Source organism: Crocuta crocuta, unplaced genomic scaffold, assembly GCF_008692635.1.
Source record: "Crocuta crocuta isolate KB4526 unplaced genomic scaffold, BGI_CrCroc_1.0 scaffold160, whole genome shotgun sequence".
In the NCBI taxonomy this organism is placed as follows: domain Eukaryota; kingdom Metazoa; phylum Chordata; class Mammalia; order Carnivora; family Hyaenidae; genus Crocuta; species Crocuta crocuta.
The window spans coordinates 3083981-3102867 of NW_027527591.1; the positions used below are offsets into that span (position 1 = coordinate 3083981).

General features: G+C 34.3%; 1 protein-coding gene across 2 annotated transcripts in view; it reads left to right on the forward strand.

The window, feature by feature from the left end:
* Nucleotides 1-2720: 2720 nt before the first annotated feature.
* Nucleotides 2721-18887, forward strand: part of KANSL1L (KAT8 regulatory NSL complex subunit 1 like) — a 124544-nt gene continuing 108377 nt past the window's right edge. For both annotated transcript variants that reach the window (XM_077771000.1, XM_077771007.1), the window contains exon 1: nt 2721-3833. In XM_077771000.1, coding sequence (XP_077627126.1) covers nt 2746-3833 — 1088 coding nt within the window. In that variant the 5' untranslated portion in view covers nt 2721-2745. The remainder of the gene's footprint in view (nt 3834-18887) is intronic.

Below are 18887 nucleotides of genomic sequence, written 5' to 3' on the forward strand. Positions count from 1 at the left end.
GAGTTGCGTGCTTTACTGACTGAGCCAGCCAGGTGCCCCCAAATATCTGTATTTTTATCACATAGAATTAACAACCATTAACATGTGTTCATTTTGTATTTAAGTCTTTTTCCTCCAAGTGCCAAAGTTTGTAGTTGAAACTCAACTCCTCTTACGCTACCACTTTTAGTTTTGTTTCATGGAAATTATCTGATGTGCAACACTATTACGGATTTGGTTGGTATTTTTCTGTTTTTTTTTTTCTTGTAAACACATAAACGCACACACACTTACATATATATGGTGTGGTCTTGTGTTTGTATTTTTTCCCCCAAATCAATACAGGTTTTATTGCATTTTTTAAATCTCTCAAGTCTAAAATACATCTGGCATCTTAATGTTTTTGTAGCTGGACAACTTAGATCTTATTTATCAGCCTGCTAAAGTTTCCTTTTTCATAAACATAGATAACCATCCAAGACTTTTTTTTTTGACATCTTTGTTATTCATTGTTGTGGCTTGTTGCATCAAAGCAGCTGAGTTTGATATAAGTTCAATGTCATTTTCTTCAAGAATTAACTCATCTATCTGGACTTGAGATATTGAACAAGCAGCACCTGGTCTCATCCAAACCCTGTGGATGTATTTTCACCCAAGAAATTTTGGATTTCAACAGGAGAGCCATTTTTCTGAATAACAATGTTGATCATGGGGAAGAATACACAGATCTCATCTTGGAAGCCCAGTGTAATGCCCTTGATCATGGCTATAGATAGTAGGAACAGTAGCCAGTTCTTTCTATTTCTCCACCATTTGTCATCTCGGAGCCGCCTCTTTTTTTTTTCCAAGGAGACTGAGTTCTACATTGATGTAATTGAAGTTCCTTTGCAGGGTTCCTCTGGAACCCTTCACAATAACAGTGCATCTCTTCAGAGTGACATCGGCATTTTCTGGAATGTCGACAGTTTGATTACTGAGAATAATTTTTATTCTCACAGTAGATGCAGCAAAAAGAGCTTATGTTTGTATTGTATTTATTTGGTAGCATATTATATACTGTACCATTCTTTTGTTTTTAACTTTATACTCTGAGATTTGTGCATATTGATATATATAAATTTAGATCATTCTTTTTAATTGCTGTATAGTATTCCAGTGTGCTTTATTATGCATCCTCTTATTGTTAATATCTGGGTTGCTTTGAAAGAATGTTTTTCTGCTAGAAACACTGCTGTTTTGTGCACTTGTGACAAAAACATTTTCCAGATTGTCAAATTTTGAATCAATTTATAGTCCAAATAGATGTGAGAAATATTATTTATCCACATTGTCATAATAACTGATATTTCAGATTTAAAACATTGTTTTCAATTTAGTGGCTGGAAAACTGGTCTTTTGCTTTATTAATCTATAATTCCTTCATTACTAGTGAGATTGAATATGTATTTAATGACCATTTGGATGTCATCTGTGAAGTGTCTAACTAGTTTCCTCATTTGTAGGAGTTTTTTATGTATTCTGGATATGAATTCTTTTCTATAATATATGTTGCCAATATATTTTCCTAGACTATAATTTGCATTTAAGCCTGTATACATATTTTTTAACTGCATTAAAACTTTCATGCCTTTTTACCTTTGATCATTTTTGCTAGTCTTTGTGAAGGATCCCCTATTGGTCTTGTGTTTTTATACAGCAGTGAAGGGTATAGAGTTAACAGCTAGCTCCTAGGGACATAAGATATGAGAGCATGGCCATTTAAATGACTATTAACTGTCATGCATTGAAACAAAAATTATGGAGTAAATTTGCAGAATATCTTATAAAACTCATAATTTTTAATGATATACCGATTTTTTTCACTATGCAGTCTTCATTATTTTCAGTGGTATAGGATTAGCTTATTTAATTAATCAGACTATATGGGTTACACTTTTTCTTTTGATAAAATACAATGAAATTTGTTTAATTATAGGATTAATCTTTACTAGTCGTCTGTTACAGTCCCCAGTATGTTCCAAGCAGGAGTAACAGCTTTTATAATTATAACTGATCACTCTACATTGTGAAAAGGGAAAAAAATTATTACAGATGCTTTTTCATGAAAAATGTTTGCACATTGCTGATCAAGCAGGTTTTAGCTATCATAATATTTTTAACAGTTGTGAAATTATATACTTTTTTTTTGTAATGCAGTTATTTACATCTTTTAACATTATTTAGTATTTTAGTTAATATTTATACTGTTCAGATTATGAACTTTAAGTTGAGAAATGGAGGTTTTGAGCAGTTTACTATATTTTATAAAGATAAGTAATTCTTACTTTGGCATAAAGTATGAGATTAAGTCACATTTTCAAATATAATTCCCCGATTCCAGATTGGAATTTTTTTTTTTTTTGCCTTTCATTAAACATTGTCAAAAAAAAGAAAAGAAAACAAAAAAGGAGTCCTGAGGCACATCCACAAGCATTTGTCTAACACGTGCTAGGTAATGTGCAACCTGAATTGGAATTTTTGGAACTGGGCCCACAGTCAGAGTGAAGAATAGTTTAGTCTTTGTTGAATTCCTTATGAATTAGGAAAGAACAGATATTATTAGGAGTTAGGAAATAAAGGAGGAATTTGGTTTCATTTACATTTCAATCAGAAACATTGAAAATGTTGCCTTTGGAAAAAGTATAAGCATAAACCTTTTATTCTAGATATTTGATCATTTATTTTTACATTATTTTAGGTTTCCAGTAATTATCTGCAGGATTCGCCATGACCCCGGCTCTGAGGGAGGCAGCAACAAAGGGTATCTGCTTTTCATCTTTACCAAGCACCATGGAGTCTGACAAGATGCTATGCATGGAAAGTCCAAGAACTGTAGATGAAAAGCTAAAGGGAGACACTTTGTCTCAGATGCTGGGGTTTCCAACTCCTGAACCCACTCTTAACACTAACTTTGTGAATTTAAAACATTTTGGCTCCTCTCAGTCTTCAAAACATTATCAGACGGTTCTTTTAATGAGTTCTAATTCTACATTAAATAAATACAGTGAAAATTACAAACAAAGGAAATTAGGGGAACCCAACTGCAGTAAGCTGAAAAACATACTGTGTAATGGCAGCAACATTCAGCTTAATAAAATCTGTCATTCTCGTTCTGAAGAGTTCATCAAAAAGGAACCTCTGTCAGATACCACAAGCCAGTGCATGACAGATGTACAAATTATTTTGGATTCAAATACAACCAAAGACACTAATGTAGATAAAGTACAACCGCAAAACTGTAAATGGTACCAAAAGAGTGCACTTTTGGATAAAGTTACTGATACTGAAATTAAAAAGGGTTTATTGCACTGTGCTCAAAAGAAAATTGGGCCTGGCCACTCAAATGTGCCTGTTAGTTTCTCAGCTGCTGAAAAAGAGGAAGAAGTGAATGCTCGTTTACTTCATTGCGTAAGTAAACAGAAAATTTTACTTAGCCAGGCTAGAAGAACTCAGAAACATTTGCAGATGCTCCTGGCAAAGCATGTTGTTAAGCACTATGGTCAACAAATGAAATTTTCTATGAAACATCAGCTCTCCCAAATGAAGATCTTTCATGAACCTACCACAGTTTTGGATAGCAGTTTACCTAAATGCACTGAAATTAAGCCAGAAGTCAACATGTTGACTGCAGAGAATAAATTGTGGAGTGATACAAAAAATGGCTTTGCACGGTGTACAGCTGCAGAAATCCAAAGATTTGCACTGTCTGCTACAGGGCTGTTGTCTCATGTTGAAGAAGGTCTGGATTCTGATGCAACTGATAGCAGCTCTGATGATGATTTGGATGAATATACCATTAGAAAAAATGTGGCAGTGTAAGTGCAAAATTATTATTAGACCTTTTACCGTTCTGTATATAGAAGCAATTTTGTCTTGATTTCAAGATACATTAGGTTTTCTAATACTTTAGTGCCATAATCTTTAAATTCTAAAACTTCGGTGAATTTTTAAAATGTTTGTTGAACTATGTGTGAATATATACATACTGTTTAAAAATGAGTTACCTACTCTAGGAAAAATCCATATAGGAGTAATGTACACTCTAGCTAAAAGTAAGCATCTTTCCTATTCTTGAATAGAATAGGCTATAGACAAGGCTGAAATTTTGCATATTTTAGCCAATACGCATAGTCAAAATTAAAAAATTTAGTCTGCATGCAGGGAGACCTCATTGGCTTTAGGCGTTTATTAGTTGAGAGTATATGTAAGTTGATCTCTTTTTTTTTTTTAAGTTGGGAACTATTTACTTTTGAGGGCAGGAGAGAGAGGGGACACGGTGCAGGGGAGGAGCAGAGGGAGAGGGACAGAATCTTAAGTTGGCTTTACACTCAGTGTGGAGCCTTACATGGAGTTTGAACTCATGACCCTGAGATCATGACTTGAGCCAAAATCAAGAGTTGGATACGTAACAGACTGAGTCACCCAGGCGCCTCCCCATTTTTAAAAAATTACATATTTATATACTCCTTGAGTTCACACCTTTCAGCTCTGGTCTTTACCAATTTAGTCAATTATAGTGTCAGCTGTTAAATACCTATTGAATACTTACTATGTTCTGGACCTGGAAGATTCATTTGCGGGCAAAATATTCATAGTCTCTGTACTCTTGAGAGTCTACTTTAAAAAGAGGTGTATCTAGATATTTAAAACCAAACACAGAGGTAAAATAGTTTTATATATTACACCATGTTGATATTCCATAACAGCTCTATCTGATAGAAGTTTCTGAGATGATAGAAATTTTCTATATCTGTGTTATCAACTAGCTTTATGTGGCTATTGGGCACTTTAATGTGGCCAGTGCAGCTGAGGAACTGAATTTTTAGATTTTATTTAATTTGAATTAAGTTTTTTAAATAGCTAGATAGAACATGGCTTTCAATGTAGCTTTCATGGAATCTGTTCATGTCCCTAAATTGATGTGAAATGCTGTGCATATGTGGTATTTTGAGAGGAAGAAGTCCATCATTTTTATCAAATTCTCAGAGATGAATGAGAATCATTACAGAATTAGAAGCTGAACACATTAATTTTTACTAATAAATAAAATCAGTGTATCAGTTTGTATGGTGAAGAATAAATGTAAAACAGAGCATTTCAGTCTTTTGGTGTTCTGTTATTACTATATTTGAAATGTGTTTGAATGTGGGAGTTAATATTAAGCACATATTATTTTTTTCTAACTGGCATTGTGCTATTTACATATGTTGTGTTATTTAATCCTTTTAATAATGATTGGAAGTGATTGTTGTTATCCTTATTTCACTTAAGAAGAAACAGTCTCAGCATCGTTAAGTAACTTGCCCATGGTCAAAAAGCCAAATAATTGATGGAACTAGAATTCTTGTCCATGTATGTGAGACTTAAAACCAGTGTTCTTACTACTGGACTGTGCACCTTTGTAAACGTATCATTCATTGATGCTAATAGCTGCAGAAATTATTAAGTACATGTGTTCTGAAAGATGTTCAGAAATTTACCAATTTATATATATATAATGCTTTTAAAGTAATTCAATTTAGTGAAATTTAGTAGGTAAATTTAGTAAATTATTTACTTTCCTGTTGTAGACAGCTAATGGGAAAGTTTGTCTCTTTTAAGCTAGAAACAAAAATCAGAAAATCATGTCTTCCTAGACTGTTTTGACTTTCATTAGGATTTTCTTTTATTGATCACCTCTAGTACTTAATTTGCCATATAGTTTATCATTATATCATATTTTGTTCTATATGATTTGCTAATTTTTCTGTTAGTCTTAATAACCCAACACACAGTAAGAATGGAAAGTACATTTCATTGTGTTTTTACTTATTATCTATTTTCAAGTAATCTCTACCCCCAACATGGGGCTCAAACTCAGTAATCTGAGGTCAAGAGTCACATGCTTTAGTGACTGAGCCAGCCAGGCACCCCTGAAAACCACATTTTAAACTTAAAAAAAATCTCATATATAACAAGCATATAAATACTGATTGGTTAAGACATTTTAAGATTTGCCTTTAAGGGAAGCAAACCATGAGAGACTCTTTTTTTAAATATATTTTTAAATTTATTTCTAGGAGAGAGAGAGAGAGAGACAGCGTGAGCAGGGGAGGGTCAGCGAGAGAGGGAGTCACAGACTCTGAAACAGGCTCCAGGCTCTGAGCTGGCAGTCAGCACAGAGCCCGACGCGGGGCTTGAACCCACAAACCGCGAGATCATGACCTAAGCGAAAGTCGGATGCCTAACCGACTAAGTCACCCAGGCGCCCCAAACCATGAGAGACTCTTGAATATTGAGAACAAACTGAGAACTGATGGGTATGGGGGAGAGGGGAAGGGGGGTAATGGGCATGGAGGAGGGCACTTTTTGGGATGAGCACTGGCTGTTATATGGAAACCAACTTGACGTAAACTATGAAAGAAAATAAAAGATTTGCTTTTATTCCTTAAGTTTAGTCAGAGAACACTTAGTTTAGACATTTATATAAAATATTCAGGAATAGGGAGATAGAAAACTATTAAAAGATTTTTTATACAGAACATCAAGCAATATACATTTCACTTCTTTTCTTGTCAATTTTGGCAGTTTATTAAGGAAAATTGAAGTAAAGTAGCCTGGGAAAAATTGGGTTTGGGCTTGGAAAGTTTATTTCTCATTCTTTCTTTTTCCTGTAATCAGCTTGGACAGGCTCAAGGACATATATTTTAGGAAAATAATGAATTTAAGAAGTTTAATATTCTTTAAGATATACTTCTAGCTTCCTGCATTATTGACCATTTGTTTTATTAACAATTTTGTTTTTTTCTGAGATAGAGAGAGTGTGAGCGAGCTGGCGAGCGGGGGAGGGTCAGAGAGAGAGGGAAATACAGAATCCGAAACAGGCTCCAGGCTCTGAGCTAGCTGTCAGCACAGAGCCCGACGCGGGGCTGGAACCCGCTAACCATGAGATCATGACCTTAGCTGAAGTCAGACGCTCAACCGACTGAGCCATCCAGGTGCCCCTGGCCATTTAATGTTAAGATCCTTGGTTACTAAAGCTTATATCTCTATTTCTAGAATTTAGATCTACTTTGTTCACAGTTTACATTCATCTGATTGATTCAGATCATTAACACTAAATTAATATAATAACTTTGAATTCTTAAAGTCACTGAATTATTTGATAATTGTTCAGGTTTTTTGTTCTTTTTTTTTTGCTATTTGAACTATATTTGCATTTCTTGATTTTATGTGTCTTCCCCAAAATTGGATATTAACTTTGCTTTGAATATTTTTACTACTAATAATGTGGGAAATATTATTTTTTAGCATTTTATTAATTTGATGTTGACTGAATTTTGAGAAAAAACAAACTTAATTATTTGTATCTTTTGATGTGATTATAAAAATGATTTCTGTTTTTTTAAAATTGGGGTTATTTTACAGGTTAAATTCATTTAGTAATTTAACACATTTGTCTTGATAAGTTTTTTTTAGTCTATTTTTATTTTTTTAAGTTTATTTTTGTTATTTCCTGTATATTTCTGGAAATTCACTTTTCAAATGTAGATGAATATTTTTTTAATGAATGAAGTTCAAGTGAAACCTTAAACATAAAATATATTTTAAAATGCATTTTGTGGACCTAAATTTTAAGTAGTGCTAATGCAATTACATTTTCATTATCTTTACTGAATATGAATAGACTTCTCAATTGTAAGGTCTACAGTGGCAAATACTAAAGTTTACTTCAACTTAATTTTAAGTAACTTAAAGGCAAATACTACTTTTGTTGTTATTGTATATTCATTGCCTAGCATTATCTGCTTTTTAGTGTTTTTTATTTTTGTATTTGTTAATTAAATGAATTTTTCTATATTTGAAAATATAGTTTTGAAGATACAAAAATTGGGTTTGGCAGTCTATGAAATTTTTCTCCATGTTTGTTTTTTCTCTGTCCATTCTGTAGTTTAGTTTTACTTTATCCTCCCACTCCCTTCCTTTGTCTCTAGTGCAAAACCGGCCATAAGATATATCTTATAGATCTTAGAACCAGCATGAGTGTATATGCAATGAATGGATAAATGAAATACAGCATGACAAAACATGTACATTTAAAAGTGTTTTATTATAATATTTAACATTTATAACTTAAAAATTGATAAATGAATTATGCTTATTTTAAAAATCTTAGATTATATTATTGTAAATGTCTTCTATTCCTTTTTTTTTAAGTCCTGATATGAAAAACAAATTTCTTCATTATGATTAGTGAATTTAGCTGTAAAGGAATATAATTTTTAGGAAACTCGAAAGCACTCACCTTAGCCATTACCATTTCCATTATATATTTGACTTGACCCTTTTCTCCCCCCCACCATGTGGTCAATAGATTAATTCATAATGACATTACTGATTACTTTAAAAATAACTTTTGGTTTACTGGTGTCTTTTAGAATTTTTTTTAAAAGCTGTTTTTCTTTGGAAAGGAAAATACAATTTTATGTTTTTTGTAGTTTTGAGGTATAATCCTTATAATATGAATAGAACCATCCCCCGTGTTCTGTTCTTTTGGAGAAGGAGCGCAGGTTTTGCACCTCCTTGTGTTACAGTCATGGCTTGCTCTGTGACTCTGCACAAAGGTTAATGTTATTTTTAACCCTTTGAATCAGACTCCTACCTTAAAGAGTTCTAGAGATAATTAGATGAAATACTAAATATAAAGCACCTATACATAATAAGGCACAGATTTGAAAGCTAATAAAGAGGGTCTTATCAAGTAGTTTACTATTGTAAGAGAATGGAGCTTAATTATTCCATGAGAAACTTGGGGAGCCATGGTAAAATACATGCCTGAGTTAACCCATTTGAGAGGTAAGGAAGCTGGAGTGTTTGTACATCATGTCCCATCAGTTACTAGGTGAAGGCTGTTTGATGTGTTAATTCCCTCGCCCTGTTGTTCTGCCACTCTGGTGACAAAGCAGGCTCATGCAACAACAGAAAAGCCCTGGGTCAAAGAAATACAGGTGCTGACATTTGGAAGTCAGGTCTTTGAGTTCTGAACTGCTAAGTTTTAGGGGATATGGGTGAGTTACTGACAGACTCTACTACAATTATGTTCTGTCTCATCTGGTGGTAAAAGCTTAGAGTGCTGGCATTTTCTTCTTGGAAATGATGAGCAGTTACTTTCATCTAGGTTGCATATGGGAAAATGCACAGATTTTGACACAGACATATTCTGATCCTCCGAGGTTGTAAAAAGGGAAGAAACATGGTTAAGTCTTATTTGAGGAAACCTGACCTGATCAGTATCTACTGAATCACCCAGCTGTCTTGGGTGTTGGGAGAAAAATCTGTTTCCCCAAATTAGTCCCTATATATTCAGATTTCTCTGATAATTGGCAGTCTTGATAAGGAAATTCTTTTAAGCAAAATTAGACATTTACCAGGAAAAGAGAGAACTGTTGCTATTTAGGTTAGAAGTTGTCAGGTCAGTCTTTAGATTGAAAGAAAATAATTTCTTGCAGACCTACAAAAGTGAATATTTATAGTTTGTGCTTTCTTTTGTAGCAGTAGAAAGGAAAAGAAGAAGTAAAATCAGGTGATGAATTTCCCATTGAGAAGTTGGACAAATGGGACTATGAACTTGGTCTGACATTCAGAGAGTAAAGAGACTAACATTTCATTAATAAATTGCAAATAAGAGTAGCTTTATATTGGTATAATGTGAAGTTGGCAAGTTAGTTTTGCATTTATTACCTTTTAAATCCTCTATAATGTGGAAATACATGAGAAAGGTCTGGTTTTGTTTTATTGTACTTGAATGGGAAACAGAAAAGTTGAATGAAAAACAATCCTAAAGAAATTGTAATACTTGAGTGACAGTTTCTGACAGAAGAGCAGAAATTCAAGTGTAATTACAAAATGGAGTAAGAGCTACAAAATGGTAAATAAATACTTTATGTCATGGCATTTAGACATCTTTGAAGAAGGTAATATTTCGATTAAACTCATTATATATATTTTTTAAATTTTATTTTAAAGCAGTTTTAGGTTAAGAGCAAAATTGAGTAGAAAGTACAGAGAGTTCTCATATATCCCCTATCACCTCACTTATGTAAAATCCCCCATTACTGACCTCCCATACCACAGTAGTACTGTATAGGCACATCATTATCACCAAAAGTCCATAGTTTATTAGTAGGGTTCACTCTTGGTGTTATACATTCTATGGGTTGGACAAATGTATATGACATATATACACCACTGTAGTATCATACAGAATAGTTTCACTGCCCTACATATCCTCTGTGTTCTGTCCATTTATCCTTCTCTCCCCCAACCCCTTACAGCCACTAATCTTTTTACTGTCTCCATAGTTTTGCCTTTTCTAGAGTCATATAGTTGGAATCATACAGTGTACAGTCTTTTCAAATTGCCTTTTTTCACTTAATAATATGAATTTAAGTTTTCAAAGAAAACTTGTCAAATCTTTTCCTGATTTGATAGCATATCTCTTTCTAGTGCTAAATATTCTCTTGTCTGGATGTACCATGATTTACTTATATTTTCACCTTTTGAAGTTGTCTTGGTTACTTCCAGGTTTTAGAAATTATGAGTAAAACTTCTATAAACATTTATGTGCAGATTTTTTTTATGTGAACATAAATTTTCAGTTTATTTGGGTAAATACCAAGATGTGCATTTGCTGGATTGTATGGTAAGAGTATGTTTAGTTTTGTAAGAAGTTAACCAAACTGTCTTCCAAAGTGGCTGTACTATTTTGCATTCCAATCATCAATGAATGAGATGATTCTGCTCCATATTTTTGTCAGCATTTGATATTAGTGTTTTGGATATTGGTTATTTCAGTAGGTATGTAAAGGTATTTGACTGTTTTGATTTGCAATTCCCGACATATGATGTTGAACTTTTTTTTATATGCTTATTTGCCATATCTGTATGTTCTTAGGTGAGGTGTCTGTTCAGATCTTTGTCTATTTTTTAATTGGGTTGCCCATTTTATTGTTTAGAAATAAAATATAAAAAGAATTGATTTATTGAATCTGTAGATTGAGTTGGAAAAAACTGACATATTGACAATGTTGAGTCTTTTTTTATGTTTATTTTTGAGAGAGAGAGAGAGAGAGAGAGAGAGAGAGAGAAAGAATGCAAGTGGAGGGGGGGCAGAGAGAGAGAGTATCCCAAGCAGGTCTCACACTCAGCACAGAGCCTAACGGGGCTCGATCTCACAACAGTCAGATCACGACTTGAGCCGATATCAAAAGTTGGGTTCTTGACTGACTGAGCCCCCAAGGTTCCTCAATAGTAAGTCTTTGAACATGGAATCTATTTATTTAGCTCTTTAATATCTTTCATCAGAGTTTTGAAGTTTTTCACATATAGACATTGCATATATTTTATAAGACTTATATCTAAGTATTTCATTTATGGTCATGCTAATATAAATGGTAATATGTTTTTAAGTCAAATTCCACTTACACATTGCCAGTTTATAGGAAAGCAGTTGACTTCGTATATTCACTTTGTATCCTGCAACCTTACTGTAATTATTAGTTGCAGGGCTTTTTGTGTGTAATTCTTTTGGATTTTTCCTATAGATAATCATGTTACCTATGAACAAAAAGTTTTATATCTTCCTTACAAACCGTTGCATCTCTTATTTCCTTATTGCATTAGCTAGGATTTCTATGATGTTGAAAATTAGAAGTGAGGGCATATATTACCTTGTTCTTTTTTTTTTTTTTTAACGTTTATTTATTTTTTGAGAGACAGAGACAGAGTGTGAGTGGGGGAGGGGCAGAGAGAGTGGGAGACACAGAATTTGTAGCAGGTTCCAGGCTCTGAGCTGTCAGCACAGAGCCCCATATAGGGCTCGAACTCATGTACCACAAGATCATGACCTGAGCTGAGGTTGGACGCTTAACCGACTGAGCCACCCAGTCTCCCCTATGTTGCCTTGTTCTTAATCTTAGTGGGAAAATTTCTGGTTTTATATCATTAAGTATAATGTAGCTGTAGATTTTTGGTAGATTATCAGGTTGAGGAAATTCTCTCTTGTCCTAGTTAACTTGAGAGTATTTTCATTTGTTTTTGTTTTTTAGTATAACAGAGTTTTTATCCTGAATTAGTGTTGAATTTTGTGAAATGCTTTCTGTGTATCTATTGATATGATTATGTGATGAATTACATTCATTGATTTTTGAATGTCAAGCTAGTCTTGCATACCTGGCATAAATCCCACTTGGTCATGGTATGTAAGTCTTTTTATACATTGCTGAATTTAATTTGCTAATATTTTGTTGAGGATTTTTGCACCTATTTCCATGAAGCAAATGATCTGTAGTTTTCTTCTAATATCTTTGGTTCTGGTATTAGAGTAATGCTGGCCCCAAAGAATGAGTTAGGAAAGTGGTCCTTCTGCTTCTATCTTTTCAAAGGGATTGTAGAGGCTTGGTAAAATTACTTCCTTAGAAATTTACCACTGGTAGAATTTACCAGTGAATCCCTTTGGGCCTGGTACTTTCTCTTTTGGAAGGTTATTAATTATTGATTCACTTTCTTTAATGGATATAGACCTATTCAGAAGGTCTATTTTTTTAATTTACATATTTTATTTATACCAAACCCAGGAGTATATTTTTAAGGTTATCCAGTTAATTAATATACAGTTTCTGGTGTACAGTATAGTGATTCAGCACTTCCATTCAGTAATCAGTGCTCATTACAAGTACACTCCTTAATCCCCATCACCTGTTTAAACCATCTCCCCACCACCAACTCCCACGTGTATTTCTTTTTGTATGAGTTATGGCAAGTTGTACATTTCAAGGAATTGGCCCATTTCACCTATGATATTTGTGGACTTAAGAATTGTTCATAACATTCCTTTATTATCCTTTTAGTGTTCGTAGGATCTGTGGTGATGTCTCCTCTTTAATTTCTAATCTAAGTAATTTGTGTCATCTCTCTTTTTCCTAGTCCGGCTAGAGACTTTGGAGTTTATTGATCTTTTTGAAGAACCATTTTTTGGTTTCAGATTTTTAATTTTGTATTTTCAGCTTTATTGATTTTTCTAGTTTTTATTATTTCTTCCTTCCTTCTGGTTACTTTGGGTTTAATACACTCTTTTTCCAGTTTCCTGAAGTGGAAGCTTGTATGAGGGGTTTTTAGAGTTTTAAAAAAATTTCTAATAATGCATTTATTGCTATATATTGTGTAACTTTCTCTTATGCTTTCCCACAAGGACTGTTGTCACTGCATCCTACAAATTTTGGTGACTTGTATGTGCATTTTCATATAGCTTATATTAATATTTATCTTCAGATTTCTTCTTTGTCCCATGCATTAGTTAAAATGCGTAATTTAATTTTCAAGTATGTGGAGATTTTTCAGTTAGTGATTTTTTTAAAATTAATTAACTTTCAGTAATCTCTACACCTGTTGTGCTGTTGTGCGGTTTGAATACATGACTTTGAGATCGAAAGTTGCATGCTTTTCCAACTGAGCCAAGCAGGCACTCCTGTTTATTATTGATTTCTAATTTAATTCCATTGTGGTCTGACAGCAGACATTACATGAATTTTTTTTAAACTAAAGTTTGTTTTATGTCCAAAATGCAGTCTCTCTTTCTTCCCTTGGTGTGTGTGTGCACGCGCGTGCATACACATGCATATGTGTGTGTTTTGAGATTTTATTTTCACGTAATCTCTGCATACAATGTGGGGTTCAAATTTACAACCCGAGATCAAGATTCACATTCTCTTCCAATTGAGCCAGCCAGGCACCCCTCTTTTATGTTTCTTATTAACTTGAGAAGAATGTATAATCCGCTGTTGTTGAATGAGGTAGTCTGTCAAGGTCAGTTATGCCTAGTCGATGAATGGTTCAGCTGTATCCTTACTGGTTTTCTGCCTGTTGCATCCATGCATTTCTGATATAGGGAGTTTTACAGTTTTCAACTATAATAGCAGATCCATTTATTTCTCCTTGCAGTTCTTTCAGTTTTTGCCTCACATAGTTTGATGCTCTTTTCTTAGTCACATACACATTAAAGATTATTATCTTCTTGGATGTAGACCTTTTTATTATGGGGTAATTCCCCTCTTTAATCCATCTCCTTACTGTTAATCTGAATGTGTTTTTATATTTAAAATTGGTTTCTTTTTTTAATTTTTTTAATGTTTTATTTATTTCTGAGAGAGAGAGGGAGAGAGAGAGAGAGGCAGGCAGCGTGAGCAGGGGAAGCTCAGAGAGAGAGGGAGAAACAGAATCCGAAACAGCCTCCAGGCTCTGAGCTAGCCGTCAGCACAGAGCCCAACGCAGGGCTCGAACCTACAAACCATGAGATCATGACCTGAGCCGAAGTCAGACACTCAACTGACTGAGCCACCCAGGCCGCCTAAAATTGGTTTCTTATAGATAACATATAGTTGGGTCTTGTTTTTTGACCCACTCTGACAATCACTGTCTTTTAATTGGGATAGTTAGACCATTGATGTTTAAAGTGATTATTTATGTATTAGATTAATATCTACTATATTTGTCACTGTTTTCTATCTGTTGCCCTTGTTCTTTGCTCCTGTTTTTGTCTTCCATACTTTTAATGCCTTTTGTGGTTTTAATGAAACATATGATTCCACTTTTTTCCTTTCTTAGAATATTAATTATACTTTATGTATATTTTTTATTTTTAGAGAGAGCGAGCAAGCAGTGGAGAGGGGTGGGACAGGGCGGCGGAAAAGGATGGAGAGAATCTTAAGCAGGCTCCATGCCCAGCACACAGCCTTTTACAGGACCAGATCCCATGACCCTGGGATGATGACCTGTGAGAGACTAAGTCAAGAGTTGGCTGCTCAACTGACTAAGCCATCCAGGTGCCCTCTTTAAAAAACTCTTTTTAAAGGTTACATTTACAGCTAATCCAACTTTGCTGTGAAGTAACCCAGGAGGTACCTTATAATGACAAAATAATACTATTTTTCCTCTTTTTTAAATCACTTCTGTCATTTATTTCACTTACACACAGCATATATAAGCATATACACATGCATGAGCACATTCATAATCAACTATATCATTGTTATAATTATTTTGAAACAGATTTGTTACCTATTAGATCCACTAAGAATAAGAAAAATACGGTGTGCCTGGATGGCTCAGTTGGTTAAGCCTCCAACTTCAGCTGATGATCTCGTGGTTCATGAATTTGGGCCCCACATTGGTCTCAGAGCCTGTAGACTGCCTCAGATTCTGTGTCTCTCTTTCTCTCTGCCCCTCCTCTGCTCTTACTCTGTCTCTTATCTTGCTTAAAAATAAATAAACATTAAAAAATTTAAAATAATAAGAAAAATGAAAGTTACTGTTTTACCTTCACTTATTCTCCAGTGTTCTTTCTCTCTTGATGTAGATTTGTTTCTGACCTATGTGATTTTCCTTCTCTCTGAAAAACTTAACATTAGGCATATAGGGGAATGATGTCAATATAATGAAGAATTTGACGTGGGTGTTTTTCAAAACACTTAAAACATATTAATGTTTTGGAATGAGCACGGGCAATTTTTTTCACAATCAAAGAGAGAAAACCTTAATGGTATAAGAAAATTGCTGAAAAGTCTGTAAATGTGCCATCCTATAGTGCAGTAAATTGCTGGTTTATTGGCTTAAAAAATACTATATATTCCACTATGTTAAAAGATCTGAGGAAATTGTAGGTTGCTTTTCAGAAGTTGTGAAGATAGTTCACTGTGTTAAAAATAATCCACTGATGAATAAGGCTATCTCTATATGATAATTTTTATTGAACTGGTCTCTGTTAGAAGTGATTGTCTTCAAGAACTCACATCAAAAGGAATATGAGCTCCAGTGTATGAAGCTTTAAAGGGTGGACTGGCTTATTCTAGATACAAATGCCAATGGAAAAAACTACACTAATATTTTTATAAGGATTGCTATTGTTTTGTTAGAACTCAGATTTTAAAATTCCACTGATTTTGAGTTGTCTGGCTCCAATTCTGTTTTCTCTGTAAATTCAGATAGTTTTATTTTACAGAACATGAGTTATTCAGCAATAGAAGAAATGCCTATGCTCAATTATAGGTTTGTGGTAGTCCCCTTTTAGAGTAACAAGGGTAAGTGTGATCATTTGTTATCTAATTCTTTTCAGTGCCCATCATAGTGGCTCATAGGGCCATCACTAGTCCATTTTTGCAAAAGAGAAAGGTGCTTCTTAAAGAACTCTGAGCAGATTTAGATTTGTAATTGTAGCCTTAAAATGTAGAATTCTTAGCACTGTTTGTACTTTCAGCTGGGCCCTTGTGTACTGTAGAGTTTGGACACAGTGCATGGTGGCTTGGCTTCTTGAACGAAAGAGACATGCGCACACACACACATACACACACGCACACACACAGTGCTTGGTGAGCTGCTGACATTGCATAATTTCAGACTGTTCCTTTAGCATATATGTTTTGATTAGTTTAAAGAGGTATTAATTTTCTTATATGTTCCTGGTTATCAATGTTTGATGTTATGCAAAGATTTTAAAAACACGGTTAAGACTGTTTAGCAGGCCATTAGCTTTGAAAATTTTTTCTGTATAATAGAAAGGGAGTTCTATTGATAGTATGTATAAATATTCCCTACACTCTTTTTTTCTTTCTCACTTCCTTTCGTTGGCTGGGAGAAGGGGTGGTTAGATAGTAGGGGAACAAACCTAAATTTTGCCAGTTTGATATATGATTTAAACTAATACTTAAAATTTCAGTTTAGGTAATTGACACACTGGATTCTGCCAGAGTCCTAGGCAGAATTGCACAATATATTAAGATTATTCCCTTTCACTTCTAATGTCTTTTCTAGTTCCAATCTCAGATCGTCCTTGGACATCCTAAACCCCACCCCTTGATTTAGTTTATCACCATGTCAAAATTTCCTGGAGTTCACAACGTTTTTTTTTTTTTATGTTTGTTTGTTTATTTTGAGAGATAGATAGAAAGCATGAGTAGAGGAGGGGCAAGAAAGGAGAGAGAATCCAAGCAGGCTCCATGCTGAGCATGGAGCTCAACACAGGGCTTGTGAGATCATGACCTGAACCAAAATTAAGAGTCAGTGGCTTAACCAACCAAGCCACCCAGGTGCCCCAACAACTGTTTTTTTTTTTCCTTTTATTTTTTGTTTGCTTGTTTATTTTTCCTGTGTGTATGTACAACTAGGTAGTAGAATATTAATGTTGTTAACTTGTATGTCAATGAGGCATAATCTTCTTAAAGATAATAAACACTTTAAATGAGAACTTACTAATCTAAATGATTTTTAAAGCAGCAAATAATTTTGAGGGAGGGGTGTATTAGTTAAGTTATATGCTAAGGTGTCATACATAGCAAGAAGACCTCAATACGAATGTGTAGAATCTAATTTTCTCTCATTTCATAGTCGAGAATTAGGTATGTGGTATGTTTCATAGGGTTTTGCCAGAGACCTGTTGACTTTGCCAGCCTCCAGGATACTGCCCTCGCTTGCATTCTTGAACTTACTTACCAGTTGTTCATCTGATTTTCACACAGAATCATTTCTTAATGTCAAGTGCACACATTGATTTGGCTCAAATCTGATTGTCAAGGACTTAATGACATACACCTAACTGCAAGTCAGACTGGGAAATATATATATAGTACTTGCTGAGCTACCATGAGCTCAGCTAAAACTGAAAGGGTTCTATTATCAAAAAAGAGAAGAATAGATATTGAGAGATATTGGGGGCGCCTGGGTGGCTTAGTCAGTTAAGCGTCCGACTTTCGCTTAGGTCATGATCTCTCAGTTCGTGGGTTTGAGCCCTGCGTCCGGCTCTGTGCTGACTGCCAGCTCAGAGCCTGGAGCCTGTTTCAGTCTGTGACTCCCTCTCTCTCTGACCCTCCCCTGCTCACGCTGTCTCTCTCTCTTTCTCCTAGAAATAAATAAAACATTAAAAAAAAAAGATATTCAGAGATATTGATATATCTGAGAAAAACAGACTAAGCAGTCTGTTTAGTTTGCCTCTTGGCCATCCAAATATCCATACACTCCCTTCTCATAGAGAAAACCTCTACTCCTCAGGATGACAATTCAAAGTCACATTCAGTAGGTGGAGTAATGTCATCTCAGGTCCAGATTTAATTCCATATGATGTGATCTATAAATAAATAGACAATTTTCTAACCCTCTTACACTCTTGTTTGTTTTATGTATGTAGGAATAGAGACAGGAAAACTACAATAAAAACCCCTACTGGGAAAAAGAAAATAAGATACACACGATAGGTTCTGACAATAATTAATAAGAACCTTAATCTTGCTCTAGAAGTATAACAAGGTTTGGTAGAATCCTAATATTCCTTTCTGAGAGAGGCTTCTTTGTCCTTTATCCTCTATAGTCTCTTGGCTTTGCTTTTTGGGAGTTATTCTTTATCTATCATCCTTTGTGTCTATATCTGCAGTGAATGTTGGAGAATGTACCCTTAAGTGGAGGTTGTATTGCATTCTCACTTTGCTGCTGCTTTTGGTGCAGGTTTGGGTTTCCAAGGTAGAGGATGTTAGGTTTGCGGTATTTTATGCTACTAGAATTCCTTTAAAAATGTGGATTTCCATTCTGTTTGCCTCTTGTCAGTTAAATGTGAAGATATCACAGCCAAAGATTTCATTTGTTCCTAGTTGTTGAGCTATAGACTAATTAATTTACTAGTTATTTTCCTAAGACCTTCCAACTCTCTCTCAACTCAATGACTGCTACCTTGAGGTCACCTGAAACAGTACATTTAGGTAGGAATTAATCTAATTTTTGCTCCTAGGTTCATTCTCATTGTGTGGCTTTGATTTCTTTTTTTTTTTTTTTTTTTTTTTTTTTTTTTTTTC